The following is a 21565-nucleotide window of genomic DNA, read 5'->3' as shown; positions in this document are numbered from 1 at the left end:
CTTTCATGCTCCTTTACAATGAGTATATTTACATGCACACTAATAATTAAATATTAAACTGATTATGGCAGTAGGCCAAGTCTGTAAATACACTACATGACTAAAAGTATGTTGACATCTACTAGTCGAACATCTCATTCCAAACTCATGGGCAATAATATGGACTCGGTCCCCCCTTTGCTGTAATAACAGTCTCCACTCTTCTGGGAAGTCTTTCCACTAGATGTTGGAACATTGTTGCGGGGACTTGCTTCCATTCAGCCACAAGAGCATTAATGAGGTCGGGCACTAATGTTAGGCGATTAGGCCTGGCTCGCAGTCGACATTCCAATTCATCCCAAAAGTGTTAGATAGGGTTGAGGTCAGGGCTAAGTGCTGGACAGTCAAGTTTTTCCACACCAATTATTTTATCTCTGTATGGACCTCGCTTTGTGCACAGGGGCATTGTCATGCTGAAACAGGAAAGGGCCTTCCCCAAACTGTTGTCACAAAGTTGGAAGCACAAAAGGCGGGCTGAACAGGCCCCGATTAACATCGATGGGGCTGTAGGGGAGCGGGTCGAGAGTTTCAAGTTCCTTGGTGTCCACATCACCAACGAACTATCATGGTCCAAACATACCAAGACAGTCGCGAAGAGGGCACGACAAAACCTTTTCCCCCTCAGGAGACTGAACAGATTTGTCATTAGTCCCCAGATCCACAAAAGGCTCTACACCTGCACCATCGAGAGCATCCTGTCCGGTTGCATCACCACCTGGTATGTCAACTGCTCGGCATCTGACCATAAGGAGCTACAGAGGGTAGTGCGAACGGCCCAATACATCACTGGGGCCAAGCTTCCTGCCATCCAGGATTTATATAATAGGCGGAAAGCCCATAAAATTGTCAGAGACTCCAGTCACCCAAGTCATAGACTGTCTTCTCTGCTACCGCATGGCAAGCGGTACTGAAGCGCCAAGTCTAGGACCAAAAGGCTCCTCAACAGCTTCTACCCTCAAGCCATAAGACTGCTGAACAATTCAGAACATCGCCCCCCCTCTCTTTTGTACACTCGCTGTTTGTTACCTACTGTATGCAAAGTCATTTTGCCCCCACCTTCATGTACAGATTACCTCAACTAGCTTGTACCCCCACACACTGACTCAGTATTGGTGCCCACTGTATATAGCCTCGTTATTGTTATTATTATTGTGTTACTTTTATTATGACTTTTTATTTTAGTCTAAATCTTTTCTTCTCCTGAACTGCACTGTTGGTTAAGGGCTTGTAAGTAAGCATTTCACGGTAAAGTCTACACTTGTTGTATTCGGCGCATGTGACAAATAACATTTTATTTGAGAATCATCTAGAATGTCATTGTATGCTGTAGCATTAAGATTTTCCTTCACTGGAACAAAGGGGCCTAGTCCAAACCATAAAAAACAGCCCCAGACCATTATTTCTCCTCCACCAAACTTTACATTTGGCACTATGCATTCGGGCAGGCATTCGGGCAGGCATTCGGGCAGGTAGCGTTCTCCTGGATCCACCAAAACCAGACTGCTCCATAGTCCAATTTCAGCCAGCTTTACACCACTCCAGCTGACGCTTGGCATTGCACATGGTGATCTTAGGCACATGGGGATCTTAGGCTTGTGTGCGGCTGGTGACCATGGAAACCCATTTCATGAAGCTCCCGGCGAACAGTTCTTGTGCTGACTTTGCTTCTAGAGTCATTTGGGAACTCGATAGTGAGTGTTGCAACCGGGGACAGATTATTTTTTTTAGAGTAGTAAAGTACCCTGAGATTCCTCACTTACTTGAATAACATAATGTTGTATAACAGAGGTACAACACAGTTGTGACATGGCTGAAATCTAGCTCATGGAGAAGGTTGGGGAAATGTGAATACAACTAAAGTCACATAAATAACTAGGCCTAGTACATATATACATACTTTGATTCATTTACAAATACAACATGTTTTCTCTATTAAGCTTCACACAGACCTGGACAGGGATGACAGTGAGGTGAAGTACACTCTCTCAGGAGAAGGAGCAGGCACCATCTTCACCATAGACCAGACGACGGGCGACATCCACGCCTTGATGGGTTTGGACAGAGAGGAGAAGTCTTACTACACATTACGAGCTCAGGCTATGGACATGCACACAGGCAGGCCTCTGGAACCTGAGTCTGAATTCATCATAAAAGTTCAAGACATAAATGACAATGAACCAAAGTTTTTAGAGGGTCCATATACAGCCAGTGTCCCAGAGATGTCACCAGGAGGTAAGAAAGGCACCTATACTGTATTTTTTGGCTTGTACAAATCCATACGGGGTAAAGCTACTATGACAATGTTGGATAGTGCGCTACACTATGATATTTGACAGGTATCCTGTACAGGCCTAGTTATACTGTCTACGATTTCATCGTCATAGAATCATATGATTGAGACCGTCATAGGTTGGTTTAATGTCATTGCAGGCAGGTGGCCTTGATGTTTTCTGTTGTAAATGTTTTTGCAGTTGAAGGGAATAAAGTACACTATTTGCCACAAAAACACACATTAAAAGCCAGCAACATTCATTCACAGTAAATTGCAGTGGACTCGCCCAGTGTTGGTCATCTCGAACAAACCGCACCATTTTCTAAATGCTCGCATCGCATGCTGAACATAATGAAATGAGCCGTTGTTTAAAGACCTAAACTGGGCTGCGACCTTGGTTGAATAACAAAACATTAAGTCAACTCAACAACATTGCTAACGATGTACTACTTTTAACTAGACCTCAAATGACTCCCCTGAATTCATATAAAATCGAAGTAAGGCCAAGTAGATTCTCCTACCTCGATCACTGAGCACAGGTGGGGTACCAGGCTCTGCCCATAACCAGCTAAACCCAACAAAACGTTACACACAGGTATTTAACATGCGCGCCCCTATCGCCGCAAACACTGGCACCAATACAGAGAGCACATGACCAGTCGATGGAAGTGAGGGAACACAAACAAAAGAAAAACGAGATTCAGTAAAGACAACATATACATCACAAGTGTTTACAAATGTTCATGAGCTCATGAAGACTGCAAACACAGGAAAATGCAACAGATGAATGACATGGAATAATGAAAGAAACACATTCTAAGGAGCGAAATGGCTAAACGTCAGTATGACACAAAACAACACTGGCATTTCGGTGATAGTAGCGAACTGAAACTATGTAATTTAACGAAACACTGTGCTGTAAATTATTGAGTAAGGTCTTAGAAAAGTGTCAATGATAAATACATTATTTAGCCTACAGGGTGAAATTAATAGACAAGGCCTACACATTGATCTACATAAGAAGGTTAAATTAGGGATGGAGCGGATAGGCCCCTGTGAGGTGAGGTTTATAACAACATAATCTCTTAATTCTCATAAAGTTTAAACCATGTGAAAGCTTCAGACACCAGCATTCATCCAAAAAGTCCAGCTAAATTGTCTTGCTTTGAATTACATCAGAAATCCTATAGTCTACGTAGGTTACATTGCATGTCAGAATGTGTCTGATTATGTCGTTACGTTTTTCTTGATAACTCCAAAACCATACGGATATTCTTAAAACGTAATGCTTGAAGTCACAAAAAGAACAGTATATCTAACAATTTCCTCCCCTTTGTCTGACACACAGGTACTTTTGTTATGCAGGTGACTGCCACAGATGCTGACGACCCCACCTATGGGAATAGTGCACGGATCGTGTACAGTATCCTACATGGACAGCCTTACTTTTCCGTCGACTCCAAAACTGGTGAGATCACAACACAGTTCAAATCAAGGCACATCCACAATGTCACATGGAGAGATTTGAAAACCAAATGTGACTGGCTTTTATGTGACTGGCTTTTACAACGGCAAAATGTAAAGCTGTACCACTGGTGTAATCAAATTAAAACTCCCGGTTGCACAGCAATACACAAAAATGTTCGACCAAATTGGACACACTTTAGAGCCCTGACCACTGCAATATCTTATTTTTATGTATTTGATTTTTGTAGATACACTACAGTGGGGCAAAAAAGTATTTAGTCAGCCACCAATTGTGCAAGTTCTCCCACTTAAAACGATGAGAGAGGCCTGTAATTTTCATCATAGATACACTTCAACTATGACAGACAAAATTAGAAAAAAAAATCCCGAAAATCACATTGTAGGATTTTTAATGAATTTATTTGCAAATTATGGTGGAAAATAAGTATTTGGTCACCTACAAACAAGCACGATTTCTGGCTCTCACAGACCTGTAACTTATTCTTTAAGAGGCTCCTCTGTCCTCCACTCGTTACCTGTGTTAATGGCACCTGTTTGAACTTGTTATCAGTATAAAAGACACCTGTCCACAACCTCAAACAGTCACACTCTAAACTCCACTATGGCCATGACCAAAGAGCTGTCAAAGGACACCAGAAGCAAAATTGTAGGCCTGCACCAGGCTGGGAATACTGAATCTGCAATAGGTAAGCAGCTTGGTTTGAAGAAATCAACTGTGGAAGCAATTATTAGGAAATGGAAGACATACAAGACCACTGATAATCTCCCTCGATCTGGGGCTCCACGCAAGATCTCACCCCGTGGGGTCAAAATGATCACAAGAACGGTGAGCAAAAATCCCAGAACCACACGGGGGGAATGACCTGCAGAGAGCTGGGACCAAAGTAACAAAGCCTACCATCAGTAACACACTACGCCGCCAGGGACTCAAATCCTGCAGTGCCAAACGTGTCCCCCTGCTTAAGCCAATACATGTCCAGGCCCGTCTGAAGTTTGCTAGAGAGCATTTGGATGATCCAGAAGAAGATTGGGAGAATGTCATATGGTCAGATGAAACCAAAATATAACTCTTTGGTAAAAACTCAACTCGTCGTGTTTGGAGGACAAAGAATGCTGAGTTGCATCCAAAGAACACCATACCTACTGTGAAGCATGGGGGTGGAAACATCATGCTTTGGGGCTGTTTTTCTGCAAAGGGACCAGGACGACTGATCCACGTAAAGGAAAGAATGAATGGGACCATGTATCGTGAGATTTTGAGTGAAAACCTCCTTCCATCAGCAAGGGCATTGAAGAGGAAACGTGGCTGGGTCTTTCAGCATGACAATGATCCCAAACACACCGCCCAGGCAGCGAAGGAATGGCTTCGTAAGAAGCATTTCAAGGTCCTGGAGTGGCCTAGCCAGTCTCCAGATCTCAACCCCATAGAAAATCTTTGGAGGGAGTTGAAAGTCCGTGTTGCCCAGCAACAGCCCCAAAACATCACTGCTCTAGAGGAGATTTGCATGGAGGAATGGGCCAAAATACCAGCAACAGTGTGTGAAAACCTTGTGAAGACTTACAGAAAATGTTTGACCTCTGTCATTGCCAACAAAGGGTATATAACAAAGTATTGATACTTATTTTCCACCATAATTTGCAAATCAATTCATTAAAAATCCTACAATGTGATTTTCTTGATTTTTTGTCTAATTTTGTCTTTCATAGTTGAAGTGTACCTATGATGAAAATTACAGGCCTCTCTCATCTTTTTAAGTGGGAGAACTTGCACAATTGGTGGCTGACTAAATACTTTTTTGCCCCACTGTACATGGCCAAAAGTATGTTCGTCGAACATCTCGTTCCAAAATCATGGGCATTAATATGGAGTTGGTCCCCCATTTGCTGCAACAACAGCCTCCACTCTTCTGGGAAGGCTTTCCACTAGATGTTGGAACATTGCTGCAAGGACTTGATTCCATTCAACCACAAGAGTATTAGTGAGGTTGGGCACTTATGTTGGGCAGTTAAACCTGGCTCGCAGTCGGCGTTCCAATTCAACCCAAAGGTGTTCGAAAGAGTTGATGTCAGGGCTTTGTGCAGGCCTGTCAAGTTCTTATACACTGAGTGATTCATCACTCCAGGGAACGAGTTTCCACTGCTCCAGAGTACAATGGCGGCAAGCTTTACACCACTCCAGCCGATGCTTGACATTGTGCATGGTAATCTTAGGCTTGTGTGCGGCAGCTTGGCCATGGAAACCCATTTCACGAAGCTCCCAATGAACTGTGCTTGTGCTGTTCATCATTCCAGAGGCAGTTTGGAACTCAGTAGTGAGTGTTGCAAACAGGACAGATGATTTGTACGCTTTAGCACTTGGCAGTCCCGTTCTGTGATCTTCTGTGGCCCGCTGAGCCGTTATTGCTACGAAATGTTTCCACTTCACAATAGCAGCACTTACAGTTTACCAGGGCAGCTCTAGCAGGGCAGAAATTTGGCATCCTATGACGGTGCCACTTTGAAAGTCACTGAGCTCTTCAGTAAGCCCATTCTACAGCCAATGTTTGATTATGGAGATTGCATGGCTGTGTGCTCGATTTTATACACCTGTCAGCAACGGGTGTGGCTGAAATAGCCAAATCTACTCATTTGAAGGGGTGTCCACATACTTTTGTATATATAGTGTACACTGAGATAGCCTTTTCTGCAGATAAAGTTGGACTGAGAGTATAGGGAAACACCCTGCTTGACAACACAGTGCAATTCCTTTACCTTTTTACTCATTGTCAATGGCAACTTGTGACCCTGTTGTACCTGTACCATGGACTGACTCCCGATCAAACGCTATTCACTATTTACACAAAATCCACCTCTTCTTAATTCCCCCCAGTAACATCAAAGTGGATACGATCTCTTATAGTCACAACTCATCTCTCTTCCTACCCCTGTGTTCCCTCTCTCCCTCTCTCTCCCTCTCTCTCTTGTTTCTCTCCCTCACACACACTTACATCTTCCCTGTTTGTTTCTGTGACCTTGAACAGGGGTGATAAGGACTGCTTTACCCAACATGGACCGTGAAATGAAGGAGCTGTACCAGGTCCTTATTCAGGCCAAGGATATGGGCGGGCAGCTGGGGGGACTAGCCGGAACAACCACCATCAACGTCACCCTCAGCGACGTCAACGACAACCCCCCCAGGTTTTCAAAAAGTGTGCCACATTGCATTTAAATGACAACGGTTTTGTTTGCTGTTAGCCAATACATCTAGTAAGTCTAACTGGTATGAAAGTTGAATGCCTGTGTAAATTGTGTGTGCTGAATGTCACCTTATATCTCTAGGCAATTTAATCTAATGATTAATTCATGTTAATTAGTGTAAATCAATTATAATGAGGTTATGCACTGTCTATACATAATCAATTGTTTAAAATGACCAGAGAAGTGATAACTGCACAGAGGATAATGTAAGTCTGTTGTCCTTACTTAACACTACCGCCGGGACTTGACACATACAAAAATCAGCCAATAACAGGTTGTATTTTAAACTTTCTTGTCCGTCTTTATTTTACGGCAGGTATTCTCCACCTCAGGGTCCCAGAATCATCGTCTGTGGGCTCAGCAGTAGGGAAGGTCAGAGCTCATGACCTGGACTCTGGGAAGAATGCAGAGGTGGAATATTCTATAGTTCCTGGTGATGAAGGCAACATGTTTGACATCACCTCCAACGGGCACAGTCAGGAGGGAATTATAGTCCTTAGAAAAGTAGGAATTCACAACCCTTCACCAGTCACTTAATTTAACTTGCACCCTTTTTCTCTGTGATGAGGATACTGTAGGTCCAGAAATGATATCCATTGCTCTTGGTTATGGGACAGTTTCTCAATTTCCTTCCATGAGAATTTCAGATCAGTTATGATAGATCATGAGCAATGCAGTTCACATAGATAATTAAAATAATGGACTACTTGGGCCTTGGAATATGAATAGATTGTTTCGGCATACCTCCTCTTATCACAGCTACAAACCACCCTCAGAACCTAACCAGGAGGAAGTATGGAGAACTTGATGATCCCTATTTTCTGGAAGTCTAAAACTGTTTTGTGATATTTTTCGCAGGAAAGTGCCCACCCACTGGGCTCTGACGTCATGTCAATGTCTATTCCACATTGGTTCAACGTCCTTTCATTGGAATTACGTGGAAACAGTGTTGATTCAACCAGTGTGTGCCCAGTGGGCAATGTTTTTGGATTTAGCTGACATGAATAAATAAATGCCTCCAAGGCTAGGATCAGAAAACACACCTCCTGATGGGATGTGACAAGCAGGAACCCCTTTAGACATCCTCTTTGCAGCAGCTCTTCTCTCTGTGACCCACAGACTTCCAAACTCTTATCTTCACATAAATGGATAGTTGGAAAAAAAAAGAAGCTTTTGTACTGCACCTCTCGTTTGTTCTGGGATGATATTATTACTTGTTCACAGATGGGGTCTGTATCTTGCAGCTGTGCGGGTTACGTCGCAAATACTGTGGTTTTTTTGTTTCTGGAGGACGTCCTTGGATAGATAGACGTCTCCCGAAGTGCCACTTGCATTTGTGTGACAATGAAACATTCGGCACTTTCTTGCAAATACATCGTGGGAATTATGTGTAAATGCACCGTTGTCTTCTGAAATTGAAATGATTATAGGGCCATCGTTTTGTAGATCTTTGTATCACAGCCATCTGTCTTATTGCTCTGCCTATTGCTCCCACCCTCTAACTGTGAGACATCTACAAGGTCCTGACAAGTAGCCCAAAATGACCATCCATATACCTGACTTGTGTACATTTGCTAAAACAGCCCACTGTGAAAGCCCAGGAAAGTATAGAAAATTGCTGAGACGGGTTATTTGACTCCCGTCTCTGACTTAGGGAGGGCTCAGCCAACGTTTGCCACAGTGTGATAAGAGGATTTGGAATAATGGGTTCAAGGGATAATCGGCTCCGTCAAAATAAAAGATTATAGTGAAATGGTAGGTACACAACTGCCTGTGGGATTTGAATGCCCTCGACATGTATTTGTGTGTCAAGATATCGGGGTCTTTCTACATTGGACAGTTTGCTGGATTTAGTTTCGGTCTGAAAGCACAACCTAATCTAAGATATGCTTCAAGACTCCAGTATTTATTATCTGGAAGGTTACAACCTTTATACGTTAGACTATCAACCACTTTTGTTTGATTTGAGATAATATGGTCTCTTTCCAAGCTGAGCTCTGGTATATTACAAAAGTAGTTATTACCATGTGGATTATCAGTGAATTTTAAAAAATGTCTCCGCTCTCATTTTAAGTAGTAGGTTGAGGCACTTTGCTATTCCATTGATCTCCTAGATGATGAGGCAAGGGAGGTGAGTCAGGCACACAGGAGGGCAAAGTGAAAACAGCAGGAGCTTCCTCGCACAAATACTGTAATTGACACCTCTGTGCCGATGATAAGACATTCCACAAGGTTGCGGATTTGTGGTGGAAGGTGGAGTAGCAGGATATAGGCCCAAACTAACAATGGGTGGGTTCAATTTCCAGATCATTCATATTTTCCCTGCTAATTTACATTTATGCAGTGTTGCAGGAATTATGTTCCCTGCATGTAACACTGAACGGTGCTTTTAGGATGGGATGGCACACATGCTGTGGTGTCTGTCCTCCTGCATCACCGGCCCACTCCTGTTGTCTGGTTGTTATCTAGTCAGCAGGGTGGCTGCCATTTTCACAGATGACCAGATGTTTGCATGCATGTGCCTCAGACAGGGACTGCTGTGTGTGTGTGTGTGTGTGTGTGTGTGTGTGTGTGTGTGTGTGTGTGTGTGTGTGTGTGTGTGTGTGTGTGTGTGTGTGTGTGTGTGTGTGTGTGTGTGTGTGTGTGTGTGTGTGTGTGTGTGTGTTGACAGTGAGAACTGTTTGGCTGTAAGCACAAACTAGGGACCCAGCTGAGATAATGTAAGACTGTAACATAGGGTGAGAAAGCTGTTCTCAAAGTATCTTCCTGAAAATCTGTCAAAACTTAAGCACTCACTTTTCATGTCTCAAATGGCTTAAAAGCGGAGACACTGAAGAATATGAATCTCTTTTGGTAAAAGCACATGGAAACCAACCCTTTGGGTTAATTTTAGATTAATCCATCTTGGTTGGTGCAGTTAACGGTGACATTTCCATATCAAAGTGCTTGACTTCCGTCTCTGTTGAGCATACTAAACCGAACAGAGGTGTTAACAAACTGAACCAAGACAAGTATGTCCCCCTAAGCTTTGTATTTGACCATTGCACAGTATATTCAGTGTTCATGTAAAATGTTCGCTTTTTATGTTTTATTCTATGTTGATTGATATTTCTGAATAATAAATGCATTTCACTTTGCTGATTACTCCTTCACTCATTACGTTTCAGCATCTCGACTACGAAAACAAAAGGTCGTACACCTTTAAAGTGGAGGCCTCCAACGCTCACCTGGACCCCCGGTTCCTCCACCTGGGCCCTTTCAAAGACACCACCACAGTCAAGGTCAATGTGCTGGATGTGAACGAACCCCCTGTGTTCACTAAGACCTCTTACACCATAGATGTGTATGAGGATACTCCTGTGGGCACAATTATTGGATCAGTTACTGCACAGGACCTAGACGCAAGCAGCAGTGCAGTTAGGTTCGTCATCATGCATACATTCATACATTATATATATATACAGTACCAGTCAAAAGTTTGGACAAACCGACTCATTCAAGGATTTTTCTTTGTTTTGACTATTTTCTACATTGTAGACTAATTGTGAAGACATCAAAACTATGAAATAACACATATGGAGTTATGTAGTAACCAAAAAAGTTTTCAAAAAAAGAAAGGGTGGCTACTTTGAAGTATCTCAGTTATAAAATATATTTTGATTTGTTTAACAATTATTGGTTACTACATGATTCCATATGTGTTATTTCATAGGTTTGATGTCTTCACTATTATTCTACAATGTAGAAAATAGTCAAAATAAAGAAAAACCCTTGAATGAGTAGGTGTGTCCAAACTTTTGACTGGTTCTGTATTTAATAAGTGTTATTTGCCTACTGTATGTTTACTTAAGGGTGAGCTCCATCACGGCTGGGGTTGAGAAATGGGTCCATCATGGGCTGAGTTACTTTACATTTGGGCACCTACCTCTGACATCTTAAGACCCACCGGTCGCTCTGCTCTTCAGAGGTATAAATTAACACGGATCTACTATCACATTTGGCCTGTTGTTTGTCGTCATCTTTCAAATGTTTTTCAAGTACAGTTGACTTCCACTCTGTTAGTGTTGACAGCGGGAATGTGAGACGCAGGACATGTCTTGCACAAGACCATCAAAATAGTTTGTAGCCCAGCTGTGTGTTTTTTGTTGTCTATGAATATTTCATGGCTTACTACAAATGGAAGAGGCAGTAATTCACCTTGCTTGAAGGGCAGTCTTCGTGATGGCTGCTTAATATTTTAGAGCATTACATTTGTCATCGTTCTTTTGGGATATGGAACACTTAAATGTACTCAAACGCTGATCAGAACACAACCAGGCTGCATCCCAAATTACATCCTATTCCCTATGTAGGGCACTTCCTTTGACCAGGCCCTGGGGATAGGGAATAGGATGATATTTGGGACAAATCCTTAGTCTCTACATGAAAAGAAAATGATTATTCGTCTGTGTAATGTTTGCTGTCATAGCCTTGGTCTTTATTTGATTGATCTTTCTGACATTTCTCCTTGGGGACCAATAAAATATGGATCTATCGCTATAGATCTATTACGTAGAAAAGGTATGGCAAAAATAGTTCAGCTGTAAGTCTTGATTAAGAGATGCCATGTGAGGTTGAGGGAATCATATGTATATGTTTATTATATGTTTTCTGCATGTTTTGTAGGTACTCTATTGAGTGGAAGAGGCCTGTGGACAGCTGCTTTGATATTGATACTGTGGAAGGGACCATCTCCACCAACGAGATGTTGGACAGAGAGAGTAATAGGCAGCACAATATCTCTGTAGTGGCCACTAAAGTTAGTAAGTATTGGGACAAAGAGTTATATATAATATATATTAATAATATATATTAATATTAGAGGAGGCTGGTTGGAGGAGCTATAGGAGGACAGGCTCGCTGTAATGGCTGGACTGGAATTAATGGAATGGAGTCAAACACGTTGTTTCCATGTGCTTGATGTGTTTGGTAACATTAATTTATTCCATTCCAGCCATTACAATGAGCCAGTCCGCCTATAACTCCTTCCACCAGCCTCCTCTGGTTAATATACAATGCATTTAGAAAGTAACTAGACCCCTTGACTTTTCCACATTTCGTTACGTTACAGCCTTAATTCTAAAATGAATAAAATATTCATTATTTCTCGTCAATCAAACACCCTTTGCTATGAAACATGAAATTGAGCTCAGATGCATCCTGTTTCCATTGATCATTCTTGAGATGTTTCTACACTTGATTGGAGTCCACCTGTGGTAAATTCAATTGATTGAACATGATTTGGAAAGACACACACCTGTCTATAGAAGGTCCCACAATTGACAGTGCATGTCAGAGCATAAACCAAGCCATGAGGTTGAAGGAATTGTCCGTAGAGCTCAGCGATAGGATTGTGTCGAGGCACAGATCTGAGGAAGGGTACCAAAAGATTTCTGAAGCATTGGTCCCAAGAACACAGTGGCCTCCATAATTCTTAAATGGAAGAAGTTGGGACCATCAAGACTCTTCCTAGAGCTGGCTGGCTGCCCGGCCAAACTTAGCAATCAGGGGAGAAGGGCCTTGCTAAGGGAGGTGACCAAGAACCGAATGTTCACTGTGACAGAGCTCTAGAGTTCCTCTGTGGAGTTGGGAGAACCTTCTAGAAGGACAACCATCTCTGCAGCACTCCACCAATCAGTCCTTTATGGTAGAGTGGCCAGACGGAAGCCAGTCCTCAGTAAAATGCATACGAATGCCCACTTGGATTTTGCCAAAAGGCACCTAAAGGACTCTCAGACCATGAGAAACAAGATTCTCTGGTCTGATGAAACCAAGATTGAAGTCTTTAGCCTGAATGCCAAGCATCACATCTGGAGGAAACCTGGCATCATCCTTAAGCCTAGTGGTGGCAGCATCATGCTGGGGGATGTTTATCAGTGGCAGGGCCTGGGAGACTAGTCAGGATCGAGGGAAAGATGAACGGAGCAAAGTACAGAGGTATCCTTGATGGAACCCTGCTACAGAGTGCTCAGGATCTCAGACTGGGGCGAAGGTTCATCTTCTAACAGGACAACTACCCTAAACACACAGCCAAGACAACACAGGAGTGACTTCAGGACAAGTCTCTGAATGTCCTTGAGTGGCCCAGCCAGAACCTAGTCCTGAACCCGACCGAACATCTCTGGAGAGACCTGAAAATAGCTGTGCATGTCACGTCCTGACCTTAGTTCCTTTTTTATGTCTCTATTTTAGTTTGGTCAGGGCGTGAGTTGGGGTGGGCATTCTATGTGTTCTATGTTTTTGTATTTATGAGTTTGGCCTGGTATGGTTCCCAATCAGAGGCAGCTGTTTATCGTTGTCTCTGATTGAGAACCATACTTAGGCAGCCTGTTATCCACTATGATTTGTGGGTAGTTGTTTTCTGTGTTTGTGTTTTACCATACAGAACTGTTTCGGTTTTCATTTATTTCTCTTGTTCTTTTGTATTCTGTGTTCAGTTTAAATATATTATGGACACTTACCACTCTGCGCATTGGTCCGATATTTCATACTCCTCGTCAGAGGAAGAAGGAAATCGTTACAGTGCAGCAACGCTCCCCATCCAACTTGACAGAGCTTGAGAGTATCTGCAGAGAAGAATGGGAGAAACTCCCCAAATACAGGTGTGCCAAATTGGTAGCATCATACCCAAGAAGACTTTAGGATGTAATCGCTATCAAAGGTGCTTCAACAATATACTGAGAAAAGTGTCTAAATACTTATGTTAATGTGATATTTCAGTTTTTTACTTTTAATACATTTGCAAACATTTCTAAAAACTGTTTTTGCTTTGCCATTATGGGGTGTTATGTATAGATTGATGAGGAAAAACAACAATTTAATCAATTTCGGAATAAGGCTGTAACGTAACAAAATGTGGAAAAAGGGGTCTGAATAAAAACAGTGTGCACCGCGGCCGTATTCACAAAGCCTCTCAGAGTAGAAGTGTTGATCTAAGATAATTTTTTCCCTTTTAAATCATCATGAACAAGAGGGGGGCCCTGCTCCTAGATCAGCACTTCTCTAAGACTTCTCTGGAGCAAATAACTTGGATGGAGTTTGCAGTAGTTCACCTACACACACAATGTTCCATTGTTTTGGCACCATCTAGTGGAATTGACTTATACTCATAGTAATGCAGACTGACAGATTATACTGTATGAACTAATGCTATTTCTCCACTGGAAGGGCGGCTTTTTATATGGGAAGCTTTTCAATTGGAAAAAAATCATTAGCATGATAAGCAAATCACCCAATACTATCAACACATATTATTAATATCTTATAATTTGTCTGTGCTGCCATTTGTTTTTCTATTATTATTATTATTATTTTTTCAATGGCTTTTAAGTGTTGTGTTATTTCATTGTCAATTTCATATTGATTGAATGAGGCATGCAATTCCAAATGCAAACAGAGAGTGTCACTGTTGCATATTTTATCAAGCTAGAATTAACATGTGCCCAATAAACCACAATACTGATTGTTTTAAAAAGCAGTTCAGACATGATAAGAGAAAGGGCTTTTGCAATGCTCACTCATTTGTGATGCTCACTGAGGTCCACTATGTGCATGGTGTATTTATTATGTGTTGTATGATTACTGTTTTCTTTGATTCTGCAGACAACCCTCTCCTATCCAACAAGGTCACAGTCACAGTCAATGTGCTGGATGTCAACGAGTTCCCTCCGGAGCTTGCCGTTCCCTTTGACACTTTTGTCTGTGAAAATGCAGAAGTAGGCCAGGCAAGTACAGTTCCACTGTGAGAAAGACTGTGTGCGTGTGTGGAGTGCCGGTGCGTGTGAGAGAGAATGAAAGAGAATAATTGTGATAAATAGTTTCTCCACTTTGAAAGTTGAAAGCTCTTTGTGCTTTGCCAGGTAATTCAGACCATCAGTGCTACGGACAAGGATCTTCCTGCTGTTGGACAGAGGTTCTTCTTCAAGTCCCCTAGGGAAATCAGAAACAGGAATTTCACCGTGCGAGACTTTGGAAGTAAGCCATATTTTTTCCCTCCAGGAAAAGAAAGAGAGAGAGAGAGAGAGAGAGAGAGAGGCATGTTCAATAAGGATATTTTTATAGAAAGTTTCTTTATACAATAATATTATACAGGGACTATCTATTATGATGCAGTGCCAGTGACTCACTACAAATATTTTTCCTTGATACTAGCTCCCTACAATATCCACAAACAATTGGTATTGTTTAGAGTTTTTGTCACGACCCAGGGGATGTCAGGCACTGCAGCCCCCACAAGCCCCCCACCCCCCTAGGAAATGATCTCTAAAACAACAACATTTTCTCTCAGCCTCATGGCAAAATGTGTAAAATAGCTTGACATTTTATTTTTTTTCGAAACTGCACTACGCCACTGATACCAGGGTGCAAACATCCGGCCCACGAGGGTGTCCAATCAGGTCCGCGTGTGGTTTGAGTAAAAAATCAAATGAAGTCAGAATAGTTTAAAATGACTAAAATCAATTGAAACAATCTATTTGTAGATTGTGCCCAGCTCGCTAATAATCACCAGAATGAAAGCTAGACATAGAAAATTCCCAGAACGATGGATAGAGAACAATTATTTTCCAATTTGATGTAGAGGAAAGGCCTCACTGAAGTCCGAATGTGGCACACCGGGGCAAGATGAGTTTGACACCCCTGCCCTAGAGCCTTACCATCTCACCAACCTCTGTTAGTATTTTTCTAACACAATAACGCATAAATATCAGGCTTGATTCAGAGGGACAGCAGCGCTCATGGCAATCGCAGAAAACAGGCACAAGGTGTGCTTTAATGGCTCCTACTTGTCAAGTGAGATCTTTGTCCATCCAGGCAGAGGGAAGGCTGTACAGAGTCAGTTCACAACCACTATCCTGGTGCTGGAGAGGCAGGGCACATCTCGACACTTCATCTCTGTATAGGCGTAAAAACGTCAGGCCTGTGTTTGTTTCTCAGAGCCGTGCATTGTGCTGCTGGCCCTATTTGTTTTCTGTTTTACATTCTAAGTACACACCTTCACCTTATTTCAAATAAGCCGAAAACCAAAAGCGGTAAAAGTGACAATTATACATCTCCCCTGAATAAAAATTGGGCTTGATAAAGGTCGGGCTTGGACATCAGCAAACGCATGTAGCCCAAGACCGGCAGCATTGTAGATCTTTAGTACAGGCCCTTATTCCTCCTGGAACGAAGAGGATTAAATAAGAACTAAGGAAGTACTGCATGTATGTACTCTCAGTTTTATTACAAGTGAACACTCTCTGATGGTCTCTCATTTGGTTTTCAGACAACACTGGGGGGATCGTGACCAGACAGACGTATAGGATTTCAGTCAGATATTTAGAGTTAATCGTTAATGGACGTGTGGGGTTTCAGCCATGTTGGGTTAATGGTTGTCATTTGGTTTCCAGACAACACTGCGGGAATAGTGACCAGATGTCTAGGGTTCCAGGATGGATTTATTGATTGATTTGAGACATGTAGGGTTAAGGATTGTGTCATTTGGTTTCCAGACAACACTGCGGGGATAGTGACCAAGCATGTAGGGTTCCAGAGGCGGGTCCAGGAGTACTACGTGATACCTGTGGTGGTGGAGGACAATGGGTATCCAGCCCAGAGCAGCACCGGCACCCTCACTGTCCGAGTGTGTGCCTGTGTGACTGAAGGGTCACTCCTGTCCTGCACGGCAGAGGCAGTCTTCCTACCAATGGGCCTCAGCACCTGGGCAGTGATGGCCATTTTACTGTGCATGGTCATACTCCTGGGTAAGTCCTGTCTATCATTCAGACTGCGATCCTGGTGCAGAGGCAGAGTATTTCAGAACTTTTCATCTGACACCTTGAGAATGAGAGTAATAATGATTACCCCAAGAATTTATTTCCAACTACAGTATAAACTCTGTAAATGCAATTAATCAGAATGTTAAAGTGTATCATTTTACACTAGGGGGAGCTGAAGTCCTAACGTACAGTAACTTCATTAAATTGATGTCACAATTTGAAAAATGGCCATTGAAACAGTCCCATAATCATAATCATACTTATAGGTCGATTTAGCTCATTTTTCTTGGTCTGGCCATTCCCCCCTACTTTTTCCTACTAAAGTATCTCTTGCTGTTGCATAACACAGTGAGCACTTCATTAGTATGGAGTAGGCTGCTGTGCTGTAGTCTCTACTGTCTGCCATTGGGAAAGAGGAAAAGGGGAGGGAGAGGGAGAGGGAGATGAAAGCCAGGTGAAACAGCCTTTCATCCTGTCTCAGTACTACAATAGTGACAGATAGCATGTCAAAAATGGATCACGGCTGGCCTCAGGCTGTGATTATTTTAAGTTCTCCTGCTGAAAAAAGAATGTCTGGAGAAATAAGGAAATTAGCTAATGGCTCATAACACATGACATCCCACTGTCTCTCTTCCCATACCCTCCTACAGTACCTTGAAAGGCTCTTGAAATGCACGTCAATGTATATTTTCACTGCAGTACATCTATGTATGTAAAAGATAACACACTGTGTGTGCTTGGTTCTTTTATGTTGTAGCGATCTTTGCACTCTATGTCGGCCTGAGACGGCAGAAGAAGAGGGAGACGTTGATGTCATCCAAGGAGGACATCCGGGACAACGTGATCCACTACGATGATGAGGGGGGCGGCGAGGAGGACACCCACGCCTTCGACATGGGCACTCTGAGGAACACCAAAGCCACCAAGGAAAAAATGCTCCGCAGGGGCACAGGGTCAGAGGTCACCGCCCAAACTGAGATCAATGAGTCAACCACCACAGAGGGCAGCGCAGACATCATCAGGGACTACATCCACCAGCGTCTCCAGGAGAACCACCTGGGTTTCTCTGCTCCGCCGTATGACTCACTGGTCACGTATGCCTACGAGGGGGATGGGTCGGTGGGCGAGTCGCTAAGCTCCATCGAGTCGTCGATGGCAGACGGAGGAGAAGACTTCAAATACCTCAGCGAGTGGGGGCCACCCTTTAAAACTGTAGCAGGGATATTAGACAAAGACAAAACAGATCCTCCCGCTGCGGAAATGGAGGAGAGCCGAGAGTACTTGTGAGGACAAGACAAGCAGAAAAGACTAATGTGTTACTTTTATGGTAGATTTGTTTTTAAAGACAATGGGAATAAAGTCAAGCCTTTCAGTTCAGTTTTAATCATATTTTGTGGTGGTTGTTATTGTTGTTTATTTAGAAGACAGAACATTTTAAATGTTTTATTAAAATAAACTTGATAACCCTCTCTAAGTGCCTCAGGAACTGCTCTGTTTGTATGTAACTAAAAATGTTGTCCGAATATCCAGAATCTACAAAATGTCTTTAAAAAAAGTATATTTAAAAGAGTCCCTCTCAGCCATCCTCACAAAGGCCAGCTGCACTCACACAATTGTGCTAAACTTGGCCTTTAGACAATAAACCTTCAAAAGCATGCAATTGTGAAAAACTCTTATCCTTGGATTCTGATGACCGAGCTCGAATTGACAGTACTGCTAATCACAATAGGCTAATTGTTTCCATAGAAAACAAGACCCAACCAATGGGACTTGTTTGTCTTGTGCATCAGTGAGGAGCTACACGTTTTCATCCCCTTCTATTCTTGTCAAATTAAATGTCAAGTGATTTTTAAATGTCAACTGCAGTGGCATCTTTTATTGTAATGCAATTCTTGTTGAAGACCATGAGGATGAGACTCTATCTGGAGAAATACAAGCTTTCGACTTAACCACAAACAAACTTCATTAAGCAGTCGGATGTATACATTTACTTTACAGCAAGTCAGCAGGGTAAGCTCAGACCGTTTCAGAGCATTATTTGATTTGTTCATCTACAATATGTTTAACATATTTCAATGTAGGCCTATGTTGATCTACCTAAATGCATACATTAACAAAGAACATGTTTCCTTTTGAGTTTGGATTCATATCTCGTACGTTGTTATAATACTAAACACACAATCCTTGAGTAGGCAAGTGATAAACAGTTCATTTTTTTAGCGTGTGTTTTATTTGTTGAAGTAAGCAAATAGGTTGTGAACCTACACTGAGTGTACAAAACATTAGGAACACCTTCCTAATATTAAGTTGCACCCTCTTAAGCCCTCAGAACAGCCTCAATTCGTCTGTGCATGGACTACAAGGTGTCGAAAGCGTTCCACAGGAGTGCTGACCCATGTTGATTGTAATGCTTCCCACAGTTTTGTCAAGTTGGCTGGATGTCCTTTGAGTGGAGGACCATTCTTGATACACAAAGGAAACTGTTGAGTGTGAAAAACCCAGCAGTGTTGCAGTTCTTGACACACTCAAACCTGTGTGCCTGGCACCTACTACCATACCCCGTTCACAGGAACTTAAATCGTTTGTCTTGCCTATTCACCCTCTGAATGACACACGTACGTACACAATCCATGTCTCAATTGTCTCAAGGCTTAAAAATCGTTCTTTAACCCATCTCCTCCCCTTCATCTACACTGATTCGTGGATTTAACAAGTGACATCAATATGGGATCATAGCTTTCACCTTGATTCACCTGGCCAGTCTATGTCATGGAAAGAGAAGGTGTTCGTAATGTTTTGTACAATCAGTTTATTGTCACACCTTGAAGGTGACATAAAAAGATTTACGGTAATTCCTTTTTTATTGTACTGGTAAAAACAATATGGATGATTTGTAAGTGTGTAGCTCAACATATCCAATATCCACACACAGCGTATTTATTCTACTCCCAGAGAGCAACATGACATACACGTTGACCCTAATCAACATGTCATCATACTAAATCATTGTTATGTTATTCACATATACAGCAGTAACCCCCAGGCCAGAGGCAGCCACACCTCTGGAAGTGAGAACATGGATGAAGATACCCGCCACTACACAATATTATGTTCCTTGCTCACATGCTGGGGCCTTTATTGGCCATCCTAATTCCGTGCAAAGACATTCATTGTGGCTATTTAAGAAAATCTCTTTTTCCTCAACACTATGCCACCAGCAGAGGTCTAGAATTACTGTGTTTTATTCAGGCAGTTGAAATAGCATTTTCTGAGGAATTCCCTTCTCTATGTTGAAATAGATAGATCATAAAAAGTTCCTCTTTGATGAATCCTCCAAGATGCTAATTACATGTGTGCTTTCTTTCTCTTTCTCCACAAAACCACTTATTTTGTCCACTTGTTGGCAAACTGTCATTTCCAATGCATAACGAGCACAACATCAGAATTCTTCTTTTAACTACTTTAACTAGCTCAATAAGAATAATTATGGAAAGCAGGGGCTGAATCTTGACATCTTATTGTCTCAGTTATCTTGTGAAGATGATTGTTGCATGTTGACTCAATTTATAGCTTTGAGATATAAGGTTAATTGGGGGGGATCTGTGTATCTCTTGAGGTTCCTACTTTTTAATACTTCATTTGCACTTGGATAATTCACTCTCTGATAAAATATCTGGAAATACTGTAGCCTTAAATATATTAACAGTTGCATAATGTCTTAGTGCTGTAAGTATTTTTTTAAATTGTTAATACTATTAAAAACTGAAGAACCCTTCAATACTCCTTCAAGGTTATTTTCAGAGATTTCATGTAATAATGATTCAGGTCAAATCCTGTTACTCTACTGTATTAGATTTTTGAACAAAAATAATGACCCAGACAAGACATTGATTAAGTGCTTTTAGATGAGCATATGCTACAGTACACATACACAGTAGCCTATACCCCCATTAAAGTCCTTTCCCCATTCTTCTTCCCAAGTGAAGTAAATAATTCGTAGTTTTAGCTTCCAGGGGAAAGTAATGTACTTTGTCGAGACAAAAAAGGGCAAATGATAAAACCCCCTCAGTTTGAGAAACAGGATTTAGAAAATGGATTTGCTGTGCCTTCTTTTGATTCATAATGTATTCATGGAGGTAGCAGAGGAAGTCAGACCAAGCGAAAACAAACCGGAGACAGTCATAGTAATGTGTTTTACTCCTGTTGTTTTCAGCCACCTTTAGCTTGTTCATGGGTAAACAATTATGAAGAACGTGAGACGCATCAATGTTCGCATGGGCTTATTGTTATATTTGTCTAAATTTCTACATGACCTGAAGGCACACAGCGGGGAGTTACATTCTGTTTTGTATCAAATGGTGAAGGATTTCAAGACTATTTTCCCTAAGGAGGACTACAGTATTTCCTAAGGATGGTACCAGTCAGTCCCCTTCACACCCTTTGCGTTTTAAATAGATTTTTTTAGATACTCATACGCATCAATTCGAGCGGTCTCAATGGTATATTTACATTTACATTTACATTTAAGTCATTTAGCAGACGCTCTTATCCAGAGCGACTTACAAATTGGTGCATTCACCTTATGACATCCAGTGGAACAGTAGTGCTGCAGTTTTTTTGGGGGGTGGGGGGTTGCCAAATGTCTCTACCAAACTCTGCCAAATGTCTCTACCAAACTCTGCCAAATGTCTAATTGGTGTAATGTAATCCAATCAGTACAGTAGCAGCAGCC

The 21565-nt window shown here is 42.0% G+C and overlaps 1 protein-coding gene across 1 annotated transcript in view; it reads left to right on the top strand.

Annotated features, from left to right (window-relative positions):
• LOC115103067 (cadherin-12-like) overlaps positions 1–18302 on the top strand; it is a 31344-nt gene extending 13042 nt beyond the window's left edge. Inside the window, exons 3-12 of the mRNA XM_029623674.2 lie at positions 1977–2271; positions 3660–3779; positions 6820–6987; positions 7353–7540; positions 10204–10457; positions 11702–11838; positions 14678–14799; positions 14935–15049; positions 16567–16818; positions 17591–18302. Of these exons, the coding sequence (XP_029479534.2) occupies positions 1977–2271; positions 3660–3779; positions 6820–6987; positions 7353–7540; positions 10204–10457; positions 11702–11838; positions 14678–14799; positions 14935–15049; positions 16567–16818; positions 17591–18120 (2181 nt within the window). The 3' untranslated portion in view covers positions 18121–18302. The remainder of the gene's footprint in view (positions 1–1976; positions 2272–3659; positions 3780–6819; positions 6988–7352; positions 7541–10203; positions 10458–11701; positions 11839–14677; positions 14800–14934; positions 15050–16566; positions 16819–17590) is intronic.
• The last annotated feature ends 3263 nt before the right edge of the window (positions 18303–21565 follow it).

This window comes from Oncorhynchus nerka, linkage group LG20 (genome assembly GCF_034236695.1).
Source record: "Oncorhynchus nerka isolate Pitt River linkage group LG20, Oner_Uvic_2.0, whole genome shotgun sequence".
NCBI classification, from domain to species: domain Eukaryota; kingdom Metazoa; phylum Chordata; class Actinopteri; order Salmoniformes; family Salmonidae; genus Oncorhynchus; species Oncorhynchus nerka.
Note: the sequence above shows the minus strand (reverse complement) of the source record. Positions and strands in the feature narration are given on the sequence as shown.